The sequence below is a fragment of the Aristolochia californica genome, unplaced genomic scaffold (assembly GCF_029961685.1).
Source record: "Aristolochia californica isolate CCGP_79_NKW_82.1479 unplaced genomic scaffold, dmAriCali1.0.hap1 SCAF_8, whole genome shotgun sequence".
In the NCBI taxonomy this organism is placed as follows: Eukaryota; Viridiplantae; Streptophyta; class Magnoliopsida; order Piperales; family Aristolochiaceae; genus Aristolochia; species Aristolochia californica.
Window position 1 is genome coordinate 40,555,445 of NW_027182279.1, and position 17,471 is coordinate 40,572,915.

Genomic DNA, 17,471 nt, shown 5'->3' on the forward strand with positions numbered 1-17,471 from the left:
AAATTAAACCTCACATCTCTACTCTCTCCATTTGCTGACCGTGACCCACAACTATGACTCAAGCCCTCACATTTCCCAAGTAGCATCGTGTAATGTTTGATGAGTATGATGTTTTTGTTTGGAATGGGACATGGGAACTGGTTCCATTGGGTTCCTTGTAGAATCTGGTTAGTTGTAAATGAATTTTCTATACTAAATATCTACCTGATGCATCTATTGACATGTACAAGTTCGCTTAGTTACTAAGGGGTTTCATCAATGCCCAGGAGTTGATTATCATGACACTTTTAGTCCCGTTGTCAAACCTACCACTTTTTGCATTGTTCTTAGTCTTGTTGTAAATCGTGGATGGTCACTTTGGCAACTTGATTTAATGTGTTTCTCCAAGGTACCTTGTCTCGGGATGTTTTATGGGTCAACCACCGGGCTTCATTGATCGTGATCATCTTCATCATGTCTACAATTTTAGGTGGTTCAGCCTTCACAATTTCGTTGTTACACTATTTCAATATCCACATGATGTAATTTTTCACTTGATCTTTGGCTAAATATTACAGTTATTCATTATAAATAAGAGTATTCATACATTTTTGCATTCAAATTCAATTTTCTTATACAGTCCAAAGCACCTTAAATCCCTTTGTGCTTTTTATTCTCTTTATTTTAGGAATTACTTTCAATTTTTAAATAGTTATTTGCAAACAGAAGTGATAAATCTTGGCTAAGTACTTGTATTATTGAAATATGTCAATTGTTGAGTGGTGGAGCCTGGCCCACACCACTCGAGTTTATTTGCATTAATGCGTGCCTCACTCAAAGGGAAAATTAACTTTCCCTCTATGTTGATATTTATCTCTTCCGAACTGACCGACACACAACGAAAAAACAGGGCTCTATCGGGACTTACAGAGACTGCAGCGGAAGAGAAACAAACAATCTTCTCAAAGACATCTCGACGCCGGGAGAAAAACAAAGGTAAGCTCGGGACTCTCGATGCCGGGAGAGAAACATAGGGAGGCTCGGGTCTCGGCGTTGTGAGCATTGTCGTTCGGCACAACTGTCGGAACAGAGCAGGTTTGGGTCACAGCGAGAAACAGAGTGACTAGCTCGGGATGAGCGTCGTCGGTGCTGCAAGAGAGGAGGCTTCTCACCGCCGCGTGGAGCGACGTCGTTGCCTGAACAGAGGAGTCTTCTCAGAACTCTCTCGGGATTTCGTATCAATGCTTGTGTGTGCGCCAAGAAGATGAAGTGGGGAGAAGCTTCAGTCTCGGCAAGAAGACGAAGCAGTGAGCTTCGGTCTGGCCAGGAAGACGAAGCAGTGAGCTTCAGTCTCGCCGGGACTCGCCGGTGTCGAAAGAACAGGATTGGCGTCAGTGGGAGTTGCAGAAGAGAGAGATTGGTTGCGTGTTGTTGAGAAGAAACAGAGACTTTGTAGAGAAGGGTCTCTGAAGCATCTCTCCGGTTAACACAGCAGAGAAGGGGCTCTCCGGTCGACGCCGCATAGAGAGGGGCCTCGAACTCTCGTCGAGACGACACCGCAGAGAGAGTGTCGACGCTAACGCTGCAGAGAGTAGCTTGGGAGTGCATCGCCGCTGCCGAAATAAAGAGAGTCGTGGAAGCTCGTCGTTGCCGGACAGATGGCTCGACGAGCGACGCTGATGCTGAACAATGTCGTTGTGCGTTGCTGGCGCTACTGTGAGAGAAAACTGTTAGAGACAGCAGGGAGCCATTCCAGATGCTGCTGGTAGAGACAGTAGGGAGCCGTTCCAAATGTTGCTGGTAGAGACAGCAAGGAGCTGTTCCAGGTGATGCTGTTAGAGACAGTAAGGAGTCGTTCTAGATGTTGCTGGTAGAGACAGCAAGGAGCCGTTCAGGTGCTGCTATTAGAGACAGCAAGCAGTCGTTCCAGGTGCTGCTATTAGAGACAACAGGGAGCCGTTCCAGATGTTGTTGTTAGAGACAGCAGGGAGTCGTTCCAGGTATTGCTGGTAGAGACAGCAGCGAGTCGTTCCAGGTGCAGCAGTTAAAGACAGTAGGGAGCTGTTCCAGGTGCAGCTGTTAGAGACAACAGGGACCCGTTCTAGGTGTTGATGGTAAAGATAGCAGGGAGTCGTTCCAGGTGCTACTGTTAGAGACAACAGGGAGTCATTCCAGGTGCAACTGGTAGAGACAGCAGGGAGCCGTGCCAGGTGCTGCAGTTAGAGACAGCAGGGAGCCGTTCCAGGTGCTAATGGTAGAGACAGCAAGGAGGCATTCCAGGTGCTACTAGTAGAGGCAGCAGGGAGTCATTGTTGTGAGGGACAGTGTCATTGCTGTGAGAGACAGTAGGATGACGTTGTTGCTGTAACAGATAAGCCTCCTTATTGTATTGTGATCCTCAATTGATTTGAAATGAAATCCTCTGCAGCTCCCGTGGATATAAGTAACTTTCCGAACCACGTAAAATAAAGTGTTGTGCATAATTACTTTTTACTTGTCTTGTTGTCATCATCAGTTTTTCCCTAACACAGAGTACCTTAAATCCCTTTGTGCTTTTATTCTCTTTCTTTTAGGATTTATTTTTAATTTTTAAATAGTTATTTGCAAACAGAAGTGAGAAATCTTGGGTAACCACTTGTATTATTAAAGTATGTCAAGGTTTGTTCCCAAAACGTAAATGAAAGGAAGTCTAGACGATACGTATGAATAGACACAGAAAGGGACAGAGAAAAGCTGGTAATAGAAAGGGACAGAGAAAAAGTGGGAAAGCAACAAGTTACAGTGAAGGCCTGGACATCGTAGGTACCTTATCTTAATATCTTAGCTTCTGCTTCTCAAATTTGATACCAGAATAGTTTCCCCCACGGCGACCGGATTATCACTTCCTGAACGCTCGGAGAAATCTAGAATAAAAGGGGGGTTAAGCCGAAGCTTTTCAGTAATGGTTCTCTGCATTGCTGCTTTGATTTATTTATTTTGATTTATATAATGGTTCACCGCTTCACCTGAAAGATTATCCTGTTCATAAAGCCACTTGAGATACAGCTTCAACATCGGCAAAGGGAGGATGGCCAAGGAACCAGGAAAGGCTGAAATTAAAGAAACACTAGTAGATGTGAGGATGTTGGAACAAGTAGTTGCCGTGGCAGACAAGAAGAGGGCAGACGCAGCAACAATCGATATAGTGGAAGAAGCAGCAAAAGAGACTGAAGAGATGGAAGGAATAACAGAGATTCCTAAAATGAATGAGCTTATAGAAGAGCCAGCAGATACGATGGCAGATGACGCAGCAACAAGCAATATTACGACGGAAGAAGCTTTTGAAGAGGCGGGCAACATGGAACGTATAACAGAGACTCCTTTAGTCAAGGGAAATATAGCAGAGATCAGAGGCTTTAGGCAGCGCTATGTTAAGGACATAAGTTCTTACTATAAAGAGCGATGGGATCCTCGTAAGATTGCTTATGATCGTCGAGGTTCGGGCTTCTACAGAGTCCAGCTCCGAGGGACCGAGGGTCTTTATGATCCTACTTACGTCAACTTCCCAAAAATAAGGGATATGTTGGAGAATGACAACCCCGATGTTGAAACACAGAGGCTGCTGAGGCATTACTATGATCATCTTTTTTTCATCCTTGTAAGCAACGAGAGCAAGAGTTTGCAGGATTACCTGCAGATGATATATGACGACAGGGGAGTAATTGCAAGATGGGATTATGCTGTAGAGGATGGAGAATCGATAGATTTCCCTTACTTGTTGAGTCTACTGCTCAGTGGCTGCTTCATCATTCATCTACTCTCGAAGCCCTTCATTGCACAGGTGTCTCCAGTAGAAGATCCAGAATGTGCCCGCCTATGGGTTCATGATTTATGGGTAGACTTGCTCCTTTTGGAGAACCAGATCCCTTTCTTCATCCTCGAAAGAATTGCTGAAACAGCTGGGGAAAAAGCTATGGGATCTGGAATTGGTTCTGTAACGGATCGCATAATTTATGGTTACTTTGAAGAATTTATTCCATTGAATAGGCTAAATAGCGAACAATTCAGGCCACTCCATTTGCTTCATTACGTTCACCAGAGTCTGCTTCCGGACAAAAAAAGTGATCGTCTCCCTTTCTTTTCGACCATGGTGAACTTGTTGGAAAAGAAGCAGAGTTCATCGCAACCACCCATGATGAGAATTATCCCAACAGCGACGAGACTGCAAGAGGCAGGCGTAGAGTTCATGCCAGTGGAGGAAAAAGGATTTGTTGTAGAGTTCCAGAAAGGAGTATTGAGACTCCCTCGCTTGCAAGTAAGGAGAAGCACCAAGAAGTTTTTGAAGAATGTTATAGCTTGGGAGCAATATCACCATGAAGCAGTGAAATACGTGATCAACTATGCAATCTTAATGGACTACCTGGTGAATACCTCCAAGGACATAGAAATTCTGATCCGGAGCAAAATTTTGGAGCATTCCCTACCAACACACGAGGAGGTTGCTGCAGTATTCAACAGTTTGGGTGAGGACATAGTTTATACTTATGATACAAGAGATGGACAAGAATATGATTTCCTTCGGCAATTGTCCAAAGAATTGAATGAATACTGCGAGAATAGGTTTAACAATTGGTGGGCGAAGCTGATGAGCGATTACTTTGGGAGCCCTTGGTCGATAGCTTCTTTGGTTGCAGCTTTGTTTCTTATTTTATTTACTGCAACGCAAACCTTTTTTTCAGGCTATTCCTATTTTAGACCTCCAAAATAAAATATCAATTGAATTTTCATGAAGCTCTTCGGAGTTCCCTTCACTTGTGGAGCTTGCCCTCAATCTTTTTGATAATTTTATTCAAAGAGATTTGCAGAAACCTGTCATGGACTCCAAATCCGTCCACCATCTTCTCCACTTAGTTCACCACCAACTCCTATCAAACCCTTCAAAACCCCTCTCAAGTATTCTTAATAGGTCCGGAGACTCCCCTCTTCCTCTTCTCCCTCTCTACCAGAAGCCCATCAAAACAACTGTTTATCAGGAAACCAATTCCTTCTGCCAGAATGCTGCAAGATGTAGGAATTAAGTTCAAGAAGAAGGAAGGCAGTGGATTCCAGGACGTTTCCTTCAAGAATGGAGTGTTGGAGATCCCTCATCTGTATGTGCATAGTAACACCAAAGTTCTACTAAGGAACCTTATTGCTTGGGAGCAATGTCACCATGCTGCGGGGACTTACTTTACCAGCTACGCCATTTTCATAGATTACATTGTCAACACGGAGAAGGACATTGAGATACTGAGTGAAGCAGGTATAATTGAGCATTCTTTGAGTAGTGATGAAGATGTTGCTGATATCTTCAATGGTCTGAGTATGAACCTTGTCCATACAGGACTTGATGATAATTTCCTCCCTGAGCTGACAAAGCAGCTCAACCATTACTGCCAGAGTAATGTGAATAAATGGTGGCAAAACTGATGAACGATTACTTCAGCAATCCTTGGAGTATTGTATCAGTGGTAGCAGCAATAGTCCTTCTTGTACTCACCTTTGTACAGACCTTCTTTTCTGCATATTCTTATTTTCAACCTCCTCAGTAACTCTAGTATCTTCAGAGCAACATCTTTTGTCTCCCTAATATGGTCTTTCTGACTTTAATTTTCAGAATTGAACAAGATGTTTCAAATTATATTTTTATGAGGGTAATTTGTAGATTTTTCTTTACATTCAAATTTATCTTTCATTATATTTACACTAAGATTTAGAGGGCTTATATGTGATTGAGTTAGATTTAATTAAAGAGGAAGAGAAATATTCCAAACACATTATGATCACCCATCAAATATTATATGGACAAAAAATTGAAGAGAAAGTCTCATACTCAAATTTGCTGGTGATGGAATAACAGTTTCCTCTGCAGTTCTTCTTTCTGGGGTGAGATGCCCAGATTGCTAAGAGCTGAATCTCCACGAACCCATTTCAGAGATAATATCAAAGATGTAAATAAAGAAATATTCATGCAAATGCTAATTATTAAAAGAGACCAAATTGGCATGGGATCATTGAAAGAGAACAGATTAAGCAAACCCATGAAAGCCTCTAGAATTCAATAAATAATTATGTATTAGCCCTAAGAATCTTTTGTTGGTAGTCTAAGTAATTGCTAACCTTTTGCATTCTCTTTTTAACGAAATCTATATTATCTTTCAACAAGAAGAAGAACAAGTCCTAGTCTGAGATTATTAGTCGGCTTATTGTATTGGCAGAAGAACAAATTGTCTCTAGTTTGCACCAATTAGTTTTCTTATATAGTGGGCACAAGCTTGACATTTGAACAGCTGTGTGATTACTAGAGTATTGGTGATATTACTGGATTTGCTGCCCAAAATTTGGGCTCAAAAACATTATTAAAATATTCAACCAACCAGTATTATAGGTTATGTAGGAAAAGTTAGCCGCCACATTAGACTAGATCGACTCTTTAGCTTTGTCATTAATAAATAAAGACTCATGGCTGATGTGAGATGGACCTTTTGAGGCTTAGATTAGTTTTTCCTTGTGTGATTATTTATACATCCATCAATGGAAAGTCTTATGCATTATTGATTGCAGCTTCTAGTGGTGGAAAAGAGGTACCGCCTGTTCCATGGCAAATTCTCTTAGTTTTTTTCGGTGTCAATATCTAGATACTACTTGGTGTCCATGAGCTTCCCAGATTTCTACTCTCAACTATAAGATGGAAGAGGTAATTGCTTGCTTGATGCTACTTGTTCTATTTGTGTCCATAAAATAGTTTAAACACTCCATACACTGTATAACATTATAAATAAACTCCATACAATAATCAAATACAACAAAATTAAATGAAATATCACTTCCAATTTACAATCACCCAAATAAAAACTATAAATCCATTATAAATTTACAAACTATAGTTGTTTCTCTTCATGCTAGAAAATAATATACGTCCCTGCATGAGCAAAATCTCCACCTATGACAAAAACAAAAAAATAAAATTAGTTATTGTCAGATAAAAAAATACTCTTCCACTACTAGTTACTTAATGTCGTTAAAAATATTAAAATTACCATAATGAGAAAAACATGAAAAATCATGTAGCTAGTGGCATTATCCCTGCACTCTTCTTCTCTTGCTGTAATCATAAAACAAAATTTTAATAAATAAAACTAAAAAATATACTAAAAAATATCATAATAAATAATTAATCAAATAAATTCACATTTTGATTTTTCTTTACACAGTGAAGAGTTTGAACTATATTTGGTGCCAAGGAAGAACGTCTCTTACTCTACCACCAGCACTAAATGTTGACTCCGAAGCTACTGTGGATATGAGAATAATAAGGGGGGTTAGTCAACAAACTTAAAATTTGAAGTTCATCTTCATCATCTGCTTCAAATTCATTTCATTCCTCTACATGAAATTCAATTTCAAACTTGGTGTTAGTGTGGACGAGTTCATGTACATTGGAAAACAATTTCCAGTGCTAGTACCCCAAAATAAGAAAAATATAAAAAACAAGAAAATGAGTAACTTATAATAGTATACTTAATTAAAACATAATACTTAAACCCCAAATTAGGTAAAACAAACATGATTACAACACAAATAAGTAATTTAATGTATAATTAAAATAAATTAATATATTAATTAATTAAATTAGATATTATATTATTTAATGATTGCAGTTTATTGTACATTAATAAAATAATTACGTGAGCCAATTAACTGTGTACATGATTAATTATAAAAAATAAATAAATAAACAGGAAAATTTGATCAAATGCTAACTTTAGCACACTATATTTTTACTTATTATTGCATCGTCCGGAGGAAAAGCAATACTAGAGGCGGTTAGGGCTGACAAAATTGCATCGTCCAGAGGAAAAACAGGCTGAGAATAGGATTTGCAAGTTTTTCTTTTTTTATAAAAAAATCGCACGTGCGAAACTCGCATGTGTGAACTGCACGTGCGAGTACACACGCTGTGCGGGACGGAGCGTCGAGCTCAACTTAGGTAGCCGGGGGTTCTGTGTCGTTCTGGTGAGAGCGGTGGTTGGCTGATATGATGACGATAGCAGGTGGTGGTAGGGGGTGACGATGACGGGAGAGGGTCCAGAGCAGCTGCTCTAGCTGGGGTACGACGAGGCGAGGGCGACTCTACGGGAGTCGACGGCGACGGCGATGAGAGGTAGAGAAGGCGATGCGCGGGGGGAAGGATTAGGTGTGGCGGCAGCGGAAGGGGCACCGGCGGCGGGAGGGAGAAGGGAGATGGAGGCCGAGAGAGGGAGAAAAAATTTTCGGAGGAAGAAGAGAAGGGAAGGAGGAGACGAAGAGAGCGAGGGTGCACGAGAGAGACCGAAAAAAAAAATTCGGGAGAGAGCGCGAGACCGAGACTCCCAAAAATTTCCCCTCGAATCCCACCGTGAGACGTCGAACCGAACCTGGCTTTGATCGAGTTCGGCTCTTTAATTTAAATGAGCCGATTCCGGATCTCTAGTTCGAGAGATACCGAATTGAACCGAGCCGAACTCGAGCCGGCTTAGTTCGAAGCCACCCCTATGTATATGTATATAAAGGTAAACCAACCAAAGCAACACACAAGAGGTTGGCCCAAAGGGGTATGTGAGAGTCAAATAAAGGATGGTAAGAGAAAGGCTGCCAAATAACCAATGGGTAACAAGTAAAAAAAAAAATAAGATGTTGATGCCACCATATGTTTATTTTTCTGAGAAATTCAAATTCCGCATAAGACGAATCAATGGCGACAATGGTCAACAAATAATGAACCCAAAGCAAGCAACTGAGGAGTTCTTCTTTAGAAATAATGTTTTAATCAAAGAGACACAATAGCAGTAATGGAAATGGGCCAATGCCAAAATAATTTGTACCAAATTTGCAGTAGTATAACATTAGACAACTGGTAAATAATGAAAGTCCTTAAAAGTAATAAGGACACATGAAATAATTCGGCTTAAATACAAATTTTTTAATGCAATAGGATACCAGCATGATCTTTGATTTTTCCAATGCAAATATATCCTTAAATATAGATCAGATTGTCATGAAATTTTCTCTTTCTGAAACTAAACTTAAATACATTTCATCCAAGTATAACTTCTCTTCATAAAATATACTTCTATTGAGATATATAATCTGATAGATTTTGATCTTTGTAATCTGGCTGAACTAAGTACTCTTCCCCTTTTTCCCACATGACCATTGACTCTTCCAAGATCAATATCTCTATATAAAAACTTAGATCAAGAATTGGTTAAATAGGTAAGAAAATAGACTTACAAATATTTCTTTTTATATATAATTCTCTATATAAAGTTTTGTTCTTGATAGCATAAAATAGCTCGGAAGTTGAAGCTTTCTACTACTACTCGAACCTCTTTTGCAATCTGACCATTACTGCTTCATATATCTATTTCTCTTTGTAGATAACTCTGACTTCAAAAAATCATTTTTCCTTGGAAAGTAGACTCGGATGTCTTTCCATCAATATATAATATGCAATATGAAAAGCTCAGTATAGAGGTGAAAACTCAAAGGAAACAACGGATATAGGGACTAAAAAAAAAGATAAATATGAACCTAAACTGCTAGAGATTATAGATAAAAAAAAAATTACATTATCTCTGTGGGTTGACTCAGTCGAGTCAACCCACAGAACTTGCTCTGATACAATATTAAATTTATGGAAAAGAAAAATACTTCATTGACTTATTTAATCAGAGTACGTGAATCTCTATTTATAATAGAGGAAGGAAGTAGAGTCCAATTACAATTAAACTACATTTGTCCCAATTACACCCAAAATCTAACACTTAAAGATAAGTTCTAGCATAATTTAATAACCCAATATATATAGAAGACTAACATGACTAAAACACCTTTAAAATGAAATTGTTATGTGAAACCTGCTTCCATAATAATTTTGGCTCTGTAAGACTTCTTATTGTGTAGAACTCATCATGCCACCTCACATGATCATGGTGGGTCCCACCTGCTCGTGTCATCATGGTGGATCCATATCTTATGGGCTTTAGCCCATCTTCCAACACTCTTGGATATGTGGGCCTTAGTCGTATAGGCTTTAGCCCATCTTCCAACATCTATCTCATTAACCATCTACCTACTCCCATGCTTAATCTTATTTTTCCTAATGCCAAAGTCTTTGGCACTCATCCTAACTACACTAAACTTCTAAATTTTGGTTGTCTCTGTTATTCGTGACTCAGGTCATACTCCTTCCACAAACTCATTCCTTGTTCATCTCCTTGTGCCTTTCTTGGTTACTCTACCACTCAAAGTGTCTATCTATGTCTTGAACCCACCACCTCTCGTCTTGGTACGTCACGTCATGATAAATTTCTGGAGTTTATCTTCTCCTTCACTACACTTCAGTCTCACCTTGATCATCCTTCATCTAACACACTCTCTCATTGATGCTCCTTTGTGTCCTTACTTCTGGTTATTGGCATATCAACCATAACTTTGACCTCTGCACCCTGTACAAGCTCCGTACAAAACCTCCCACCTAATCCCACTCCACTACCTGACCCCCCTCCAACACCTCCCTCGTCGACTAACCCACAACTTCCTTCCCTACTTGCTTCCAACCCCTCTTCTTCCTCTCTCGTGTCATTGTTTCAAGATTCAAAAAAAACATTTACAAACCCATCAACAAATTAAACCTAACATCTCAACTCTCTCCTTTTGCCGACTGTGACCACAATTGTGACTCAAGCCCCACCAATCCCAAGTGGCGTCGGGCTATGTCTGATGAGTATGATGTTTTTGTGGAACTTATTCCCTTGGATCCCTTGTACAATCTGGTAGGTTGCAAAAGAATTTTTTGTACTAAATATCTTTCTGATGGATCTATTGATAGGTACAAGTTTGCTTAGTTACCAAGGGGTTTTATCAACCCCTGGGGTTGATTATCATAACACATTTAGTCTCATTGTCAAACCTACCACTATTCACATTGTTCTTAGCTTTGTTATAAGTCGTGGTTGGTCACTTCGGCAACTTGATTTAAATAATACGTTTCTCCAAGGTACCCTGTCTGAGGATGTTTTTATGGCTCAACCACTGGGCTTCATTGATCGTGATCATCCCCACCATGACTGCAATGTTAGGTGGTTCAGCATTCACGAAATTTCATGTCTGTTTATAGGAAAATAGTACACTATTTCGATATTCACATGATGAAAATTTTCGCTTGATCTTTGCCTAAAACATTACAGTTAGTTGTTCATTATAAATAAGAGTATTCATACATTTTTGCATTCAAATTCAATTTTCTTATACAATCCAAAGCACCTTAAATGCCTTTGTGCCTTTTATTCTCTTTCTTTTAAGGATTACTTTCAATTTTTAAATAGTTATTTGCAAACAGAAGTGAGAAATCTTGCCTAACCTATTGAAAAATGCCATTGAAAGAAAGTCTAGCCGATAAATATGGATAGATACAGGATGGTAATAGAAAGGGACAGAGAAAAAGTGGGAAAGGAACAACTTACTGTGAAGGCCTGGACATCGGATATACCTTGTCTAAATATCTTAGCTTCGACGTCTCAAATTTGAAACCAGAATAGTTTCCCCCACGGCGACCGGAGTATCACTTCCTGAACGCTCGGAGAAATCAGTAGAAAAGGGGGGGTTCAGCCGAAGTTTTTTAGTATTGGTTCGCGTTGCTGCTTTTATTTATTTATTTTGATTTATATAATGGTTCACCGTTTCACCTGAAAGGTTATTCTGTTCATAAAGCCACTTGAGATACAGCTTCAGTATCGGCAAGGGGAGGATAGCCAAGGAACCAGGAAAGGCTGAAATTAAAGAAACAGTAGTAGATGTGAGGAAGTTGGAACAAGTAGTTGCCGTGGCAGACGAAGAAGAGGGCAGACGCAGCAACAATCGATATAGTGGAAGAAGCAGCAAAAGAGACTGGAGAGATGGAAGGACTAACAGAGACTCCTAAAATGAAAGAGCTTATAGAAGAGCCAGCAGATACGATGGCAGATGACGCAGCAACAAGCAATATTACGGTGAAGAAGCTTTTGAAGAGGCGGGCAACATGGAACGTATAACAGAGACTCCTTTAGTCAAGGGAAATATAGTTGAAGAGATCAGAGGCTTTAGGCAGCGCTATTTGAAGGACATAAATTCTTACTATGAAGAGCGATGGGATCCTCATAAGATTGCTTATGGTCGTGGAGGTTCGGGCTTCTACAGAGTCCATCTCCGAGGGAGCGAGGGTCTTTATGATTCTACTTACGTCAACTTCCCAAAAATAAGGGATATGTTGGAGAATGACAACCCCGATGTTCAGACACAGAGGCTGCTGAGGCATTACTATGATCATCTTTTTTTCATCCTTGTAAGCAACGAGAGCAAGAGTTTGCAGGATTACCTGCAGATGATATATGACGACTGGGGAGTAATTGAAAGATGGGATTATGCTGTAGAGGATGGAGAATCGATAGATTTCCCTTACTTGTTGAGTCTACTGCTCAGTGATTGCTTCATCATTTATCTACTCTCGAAGCCCTTCATTGCACAGGTGTCTCCAGTAGAAGATCCAGAATGTGCTCGCCTATGGGTTCATGATTTATGGGTAGACTTGCTCCTTTTGGAGAACCAGATCCCTTTCTTCATCCTCGAGAGAATTGTTGAAATAGCTATGGGACCTGAATTTGGTTCTGTAATGGATCGCATAATTTATGGTTACTTTGCAGATTTTATTCCATTGAATAGGCTAAATAGCGAACAATTCAGGCCACTCCATTTGCTTCATTACGTTCACCAGAGTCTGCTTCCGGACAAAAAAAGTGATCGTCTCCCTTTCTTTTCGACCGTGGTGAACTTGTTGGAAAAGAAGCAGAGTTCATCGCAACCACCCATGATGAGAATTATCCCAACAGCGACGAGACTGCAAGAGGCAGGCGTAGAGTTCATGCCAGTGGAGGAAAAAGGATTTGTTGTAGAGTTCCAGAAAGGAGTATTGAGACTCCCTCGCTTGCAAGTAAGGAGAAGCACCAAGAAGTTTTTGAAGAATGTTATAGCTTGGGAGCAATATCACCATGAAGCAGTGAAATACGTGATCAACTATGCAATCTTAATGGACTACCTGGTGAATACCTCCAAGGACATAGAAATTCTGATCCGGAGCAAAATTTTGGAGCATTCCCTACCAACACACGAGGAGGTTGCCGCAGTATTCAACAGTTTGGGTGAGGACATAGTTTATACTTATGATACAAGAGATGGACAAGAATATGATTTCCTTCGGCAATTGTCCAAAGAATTGAATGAATACTGCGAGAATTGGTGGGCGAAGCTGATGAGCGATTACTTTGGGAGCCCTTGGTCGATAGCTTCTTTGGTTGCAGCTTTGTTTCTTATTTTATTTACTGCAACGCAAACCTTTTTTTCAGGCTATTCTTATTTTAGACCTCCAAAATAAAATATCAATTGAATTTTCATGAAGCTCTTCAGTAATGTTCTCTTCATTGCTGTATATGATGGTTTACGACTTCACCTGAAGGGTTACTGTTAATAAAGCCAATTAAGATACAAGTTCAGTACTGACAAAGGGAGGATGGCGAAGAAGGCAGGAAATGCCGAAATCAAAGAAATGGTTCTAGATGTTACAATGGTGGAAGAAGTAGTTGCAGAGGCTGATGAATATAATGGCCCTTTCAGTTGATAAGCTTTTTATTACCTAATCCTCCACCAGTTCTTTCAACTCCTCAGTCTAGTACCTGTTATTCATGTAACAACACGGTAGCTTTTACAACTCTACAATTTGAATTTGTCTTTATTTCAGTCACTTATAATTTGAGTTTGTCCCTGTTTCAATCACCTTTTATCGATTTTTAAAATACAAAGATAACCAATTATACATACATAACGGCATGAGCAGAGAAAGTTGGGTTGGCTTGAGTTGGGAGGGTCTGACATAAGGAGCAAATGTTGGGCCACATGGAGAAAGATGTCTTGGATTGGGCAAGAAATAGGAGCATTTTCAATTCCTTTCATTCACTTGACTCAATGGCTGTACCAGTAGCAATTCCTTGTGCATCACAAAACTTGGGAAGGATTGATACTTCTCCGCAAATCTGTTTTGGAACACTCTTTCTGTAATCTTTGTACTCTTCGGATCTGTTACATAAAGCCGCTGTACTCTTCTGTAGTTGGCTGATAGCAGAGCAGAATAATTGAAAAAAGCCTAGAGTTTGCTTTCCAAATGTACGAGAAAGAAGGAAAAAGAAGACAAGACCAGAGGAGTGAGGATAAGGATCATTAGGTTTCGAGGTATCTTTGCTTCTGCACCACAAACGTAACACCAAAGGACTGGTTTGTGGTGCAGAAGAGCAATTCCTTTCCAAATGAACATGAAAGAAGAAGAAAGAAGAAAGCGATCTCAGGGAATGAAGATGATGATAAGGTTTGGAGGAATCTTTGCTTCTGCTTCACAAACTTAGCACCAAAATGCATACTTTCCCAGAAGATTGGACCATTATATCACTCCCTAAACAAGTCTGCAGGAAACATCAGAAAAAAAAAAAAAAAAAAAACAGTCCAATTCTTCAGTTCGAAGAGCACAGAAAGATGGAAGAAATAACAGAGAATTCTGCTGTCACCAAAATAACCGAGATGGGAGGTAGAATGGCCGACCAACCAGGAAACCCAGAAATCAAAGAAAGAGTTGCAGACGTGAGGAAGCCGGAGAAAGCAGTTGCAGATCAGGCAGATCAAATGAGGGAAGACCCAGGAACAAGCAGTATAATGGGAAAGGCAGTTGAAGAGCCTGGAACTGCGGGAGTAACAGAGAATCCTATACAAGAGATGGAAAATATGAAAGATATTGAAGGCTTTGAGCAGCGCTATATTGATGAGATTGAATCTTATGCTGATGATCTCAAGAAATCACCGGAGGTTGCTAGTGGAGGTTCAGGCTTCTTCTATACAGTCCCCATAGACGAGCAGTCCTCCAAAGAGAGCAAGGATCTTTATGTTCCTGTCTGCGCCAAATTTAGAAAAATAAGGGAAATGTTGATGATTGCAAAGCCTGATGATAATACAAAAAAGCAACTTAGGCATTACTATTATCATCTCGATGCAGTACTCAAACGGTTCAAAAAGCAGACTCCGGAGGATTACCTATTGGCGATGAAGAAGAAGAAAGAAGAAATCGCTAAATGGTATTCAGATAAAGGAGAAACCACCGCAGATTTCCCTCAGTTTCTGGGTTTACTTCTCAGTGGTTGCTTCATTATTGATCTATTTCACAAGTGGCATTGGAATGAATTCTCCAGTAAAGAAGATCCTGAATGTTGTCACCAATGGGCATCTGAGTTATGGGTGGACTTGCTCCTGGTGGAGAACCAAATTCCGTTATTCATCCTTCAAGATGTTATAAACACTTCGATTCAAGAAGATATTGCTTTTCTGACTCTAGAGAAGCTTGTCTATTATTACTATAAAGAATTCGTTCCATTGAGAAAACAACCACTTCCCAGAGAAGGTGAGGGAGCAAACGAATCCAACCGGGTCCACCATCTTCTTCAATTCGTCCACCACAGTCTACTACCTGACAGACACAGCAACTCACTACATGTCTCCACCCGTTGGGTATGGATCTGCCCGCTTATGGTAGTATCTTGGCCCCTTTGCTATGTATCTTCACCTCAGTGGTATGCATCTTCATCCTCTTCAAACATATCTTCAAAGCTTTAGCACGCTTCTGCTGCCAAGCAACGCCTCCAACAGGTGACACTCAGTTTGTTCGTTTGATGAATTATCTGGAGAGGATAGTGAACGCAATCCCTGGAGTTTGGCAGGCAATCTTTTACAAGTATTTTCGGAAATCACAACTACTAATAACAGCCGTCCCAACAGCAACGAGACTCCAACAGGCAGGCATAAAATTCAAACCAGTAGGGGGGAAAGGATTTGTTGCAGAGTTCAAGCATGGTGTGTTGCGGCTCCCTCGTCTGCATGTAAGAAGAAACACAGGCAAACTCCTCGCAAATCTTATAGCTTGGGAGAAGTGTCATCATGGAGCAGTGAAATATTTTATCAACTATGCGATTTTCATGGACTATCTTGTTAACACGTCCAAGGACATAGAAATTCTGATCCAAAACAAAGTTTTGGAACATTCACTGGGAACGGATGAGGAGGTTGCTTCAGTCTTCAATAATTTGGGTAAGAACTTGGTTTATACAATCAATGAAGAAGATAAAGAAGAATATGATTTCCTTCCTCAAATATCCAAGGATCTAAATAATTACTGCAAGATTAATTGGCATAGATGGATGTCAAATTTAATGAGTGACTACTTCAAGAGTCCTTGGTCGATCATTTCTGTCATTGCAGGACTACTACTCATTCTCCTTACCATGGCACAAACTTTTTTCTCTGCCTATTCCTATTTTCGACCTCCATAGTAAAATGGATGTTGTATCTATTTCCTTTGTATGTCTCCAAAATTTGTCTTCTTATTATGAGTTGTAGTTGGGAATAAATATATTGCCCTTTTCGACATCCTATAATACTCGATATAGATTGTCTTCCAAAATTACTATATGAAATACACTTAAGCCCTGTTGGTATACCTGGTTGGAAATTTATATCCCAGGAAAAGATAAAAATGTTTTTCCAAGGATACACATTTCCAAGAAACCTTCAGATAAATTCCTATTAGTTCCTTACTAAGAAATTACATAAAAAAATTTAGAAAATTTAAAGGGAAATTAAATGGACTTGTTAGTGCCTTTTCCAGGAAAATAAATAGAAATAAATAATCAATCTCATACATTACTATACTTATCCAATAAATTTTTAGTAAAATAAAATGTCGAATACTAAATTGTCGTGAAAATTTGCCTTGTACTGAAAATATTATAACATTAATTGTCAAATACTTATTCAAAAAAAATTATATGGTTTTCCGAACCCATCTTGGCTTAAAAATTTTACCTAGAAAATTATATGATTTTTCCAATAAAAATTTTTGGGTAGAAAAATGTTTCCAATAAACATAAGGCATTAATGGTTTCTAAAAACATATTTCTATTAGAAATGTCTTTCCAACGTTTCTTGGAAAAGACACTAACAGGCCTTACACTATCATGCTAAAATATCAGAAGACATGACTGTGAAGAGTGTGTTTCCCACAATATTATATATTCGCCATCCGAGATAAATAAAAAAAATATACTCAATTTTTCCGCAAGAGAATGTATATAGATAAAACCCCAAGTTGAATCTCATATAGATGCTATTGGTTGGGTTTTTGAAGAAATAAGTGACAATATCAATTTTCAAATTTTCAGTAAAATAAAATGTTAAATACTAAATTGCCATGAAAATTACCTTGTGCTTAAAGTATTACAATATCAATTATTAAATACTTATTAAAAAAATTCATATGGTTTTTCGACTTATCTTGGCTTAGAATTTTTACCTAGAAAATTATATGA

At 39.3% G+C, this 17,471-nt stretch overlaps 3 protein-coding genes across 3 annotated transcripts; all 3 read left to right on the forward strand.

Annotated features, from left to right (window-relative positions):
- The first annotated feature begins 3,511 nt into the window (after positions 1 to 3,511).
- Positions 3,512 to 5,562, forward strand: LOC137939553 (UPF0481 protein At3g47200-like). Its single transcript, XM_068784832.1, has 2 exons — positions 3,512 to 5,260; positions 5,342 to 5,562. The coding sequence occupies exon 1, from the start codon at positions 3,539 to 3,541 to the stop codon at positions 4,724 to 4,726; it is 1,188 nt and encodes a 395-aa protein (XP_068640933.1). The 5' UTR covers positions 3,512 to 3,538; the 3' UTR covers positions 4,727 to 5,260; positions 5,342 to 5,562.
- LOC137938577 (putative UPF0481 protein At3g02645) lies at positions 5,014 to 5,427 on the forward strand. Its single transcript, XM_068783526.1, has one exon. The coding sequence runs from the start codon at positions 5,014 to 5,016 to the stop codon at positions 5,425 to 5,427; it is 414 nt and encodes a 137-aa protein (XP_068639627.1).
- Positions 5,563 to 14,595: 9,033 nt separating the features above from the next.
- LOC137938578 (UPF0481 protein At3g47200-like) lies at positions 14,596 to 16,436 on the forward strand. The gene is made up of 2 exons (XM_068783527.1): positions 14,596 to 15,511; positions 15,718 to 16,436. Exons 1-2 carry the CDS (start codon positions 14,596 to 14,598, stop codon positions 16,434 to 16,436), a joined length of 1,635 nt encoding a protein of 544 aa, XP_068639628.1.
- The last annotated feature ends 1,035 nt before the right edge of the window (positions 16,437 to 17,471 follow it).

What these genes read in the sequence shown, in the direction of transcription:
- LOC137938577 (XM_068783526.1), top strand. Translation starts at nt 5,014, where the DNA reads ATGCTGCAAGATGTAGGAATTAAGTTCAAGAAGAAGGAAGGCAGTGGA.
- LOC137938578 (XM_068783527.1), top strand. Translation starts at nt 14,596, where the DNA reads ATGGAAGAAATAACAGAGAATTCTGCTGTCACCAAAATAACCGAGATG. An exon ending in ACAACCACTTCCCAGAGAAG is followed by an intron (nt 15,512 to 15,717) that starts GTGAGGGAGCAA and finishes ATATCTTCAAAG; the next exon opens with CTTTAGCACGCTTCTGCTGC.
- LOC137939553 (XM_068784832.1), top strand. Translation starts at nt 3,539, where the DNA reads ATGTTGGAGAATGACAACCCCGATGTTGAAACACAGAGGCTGCTGAGG.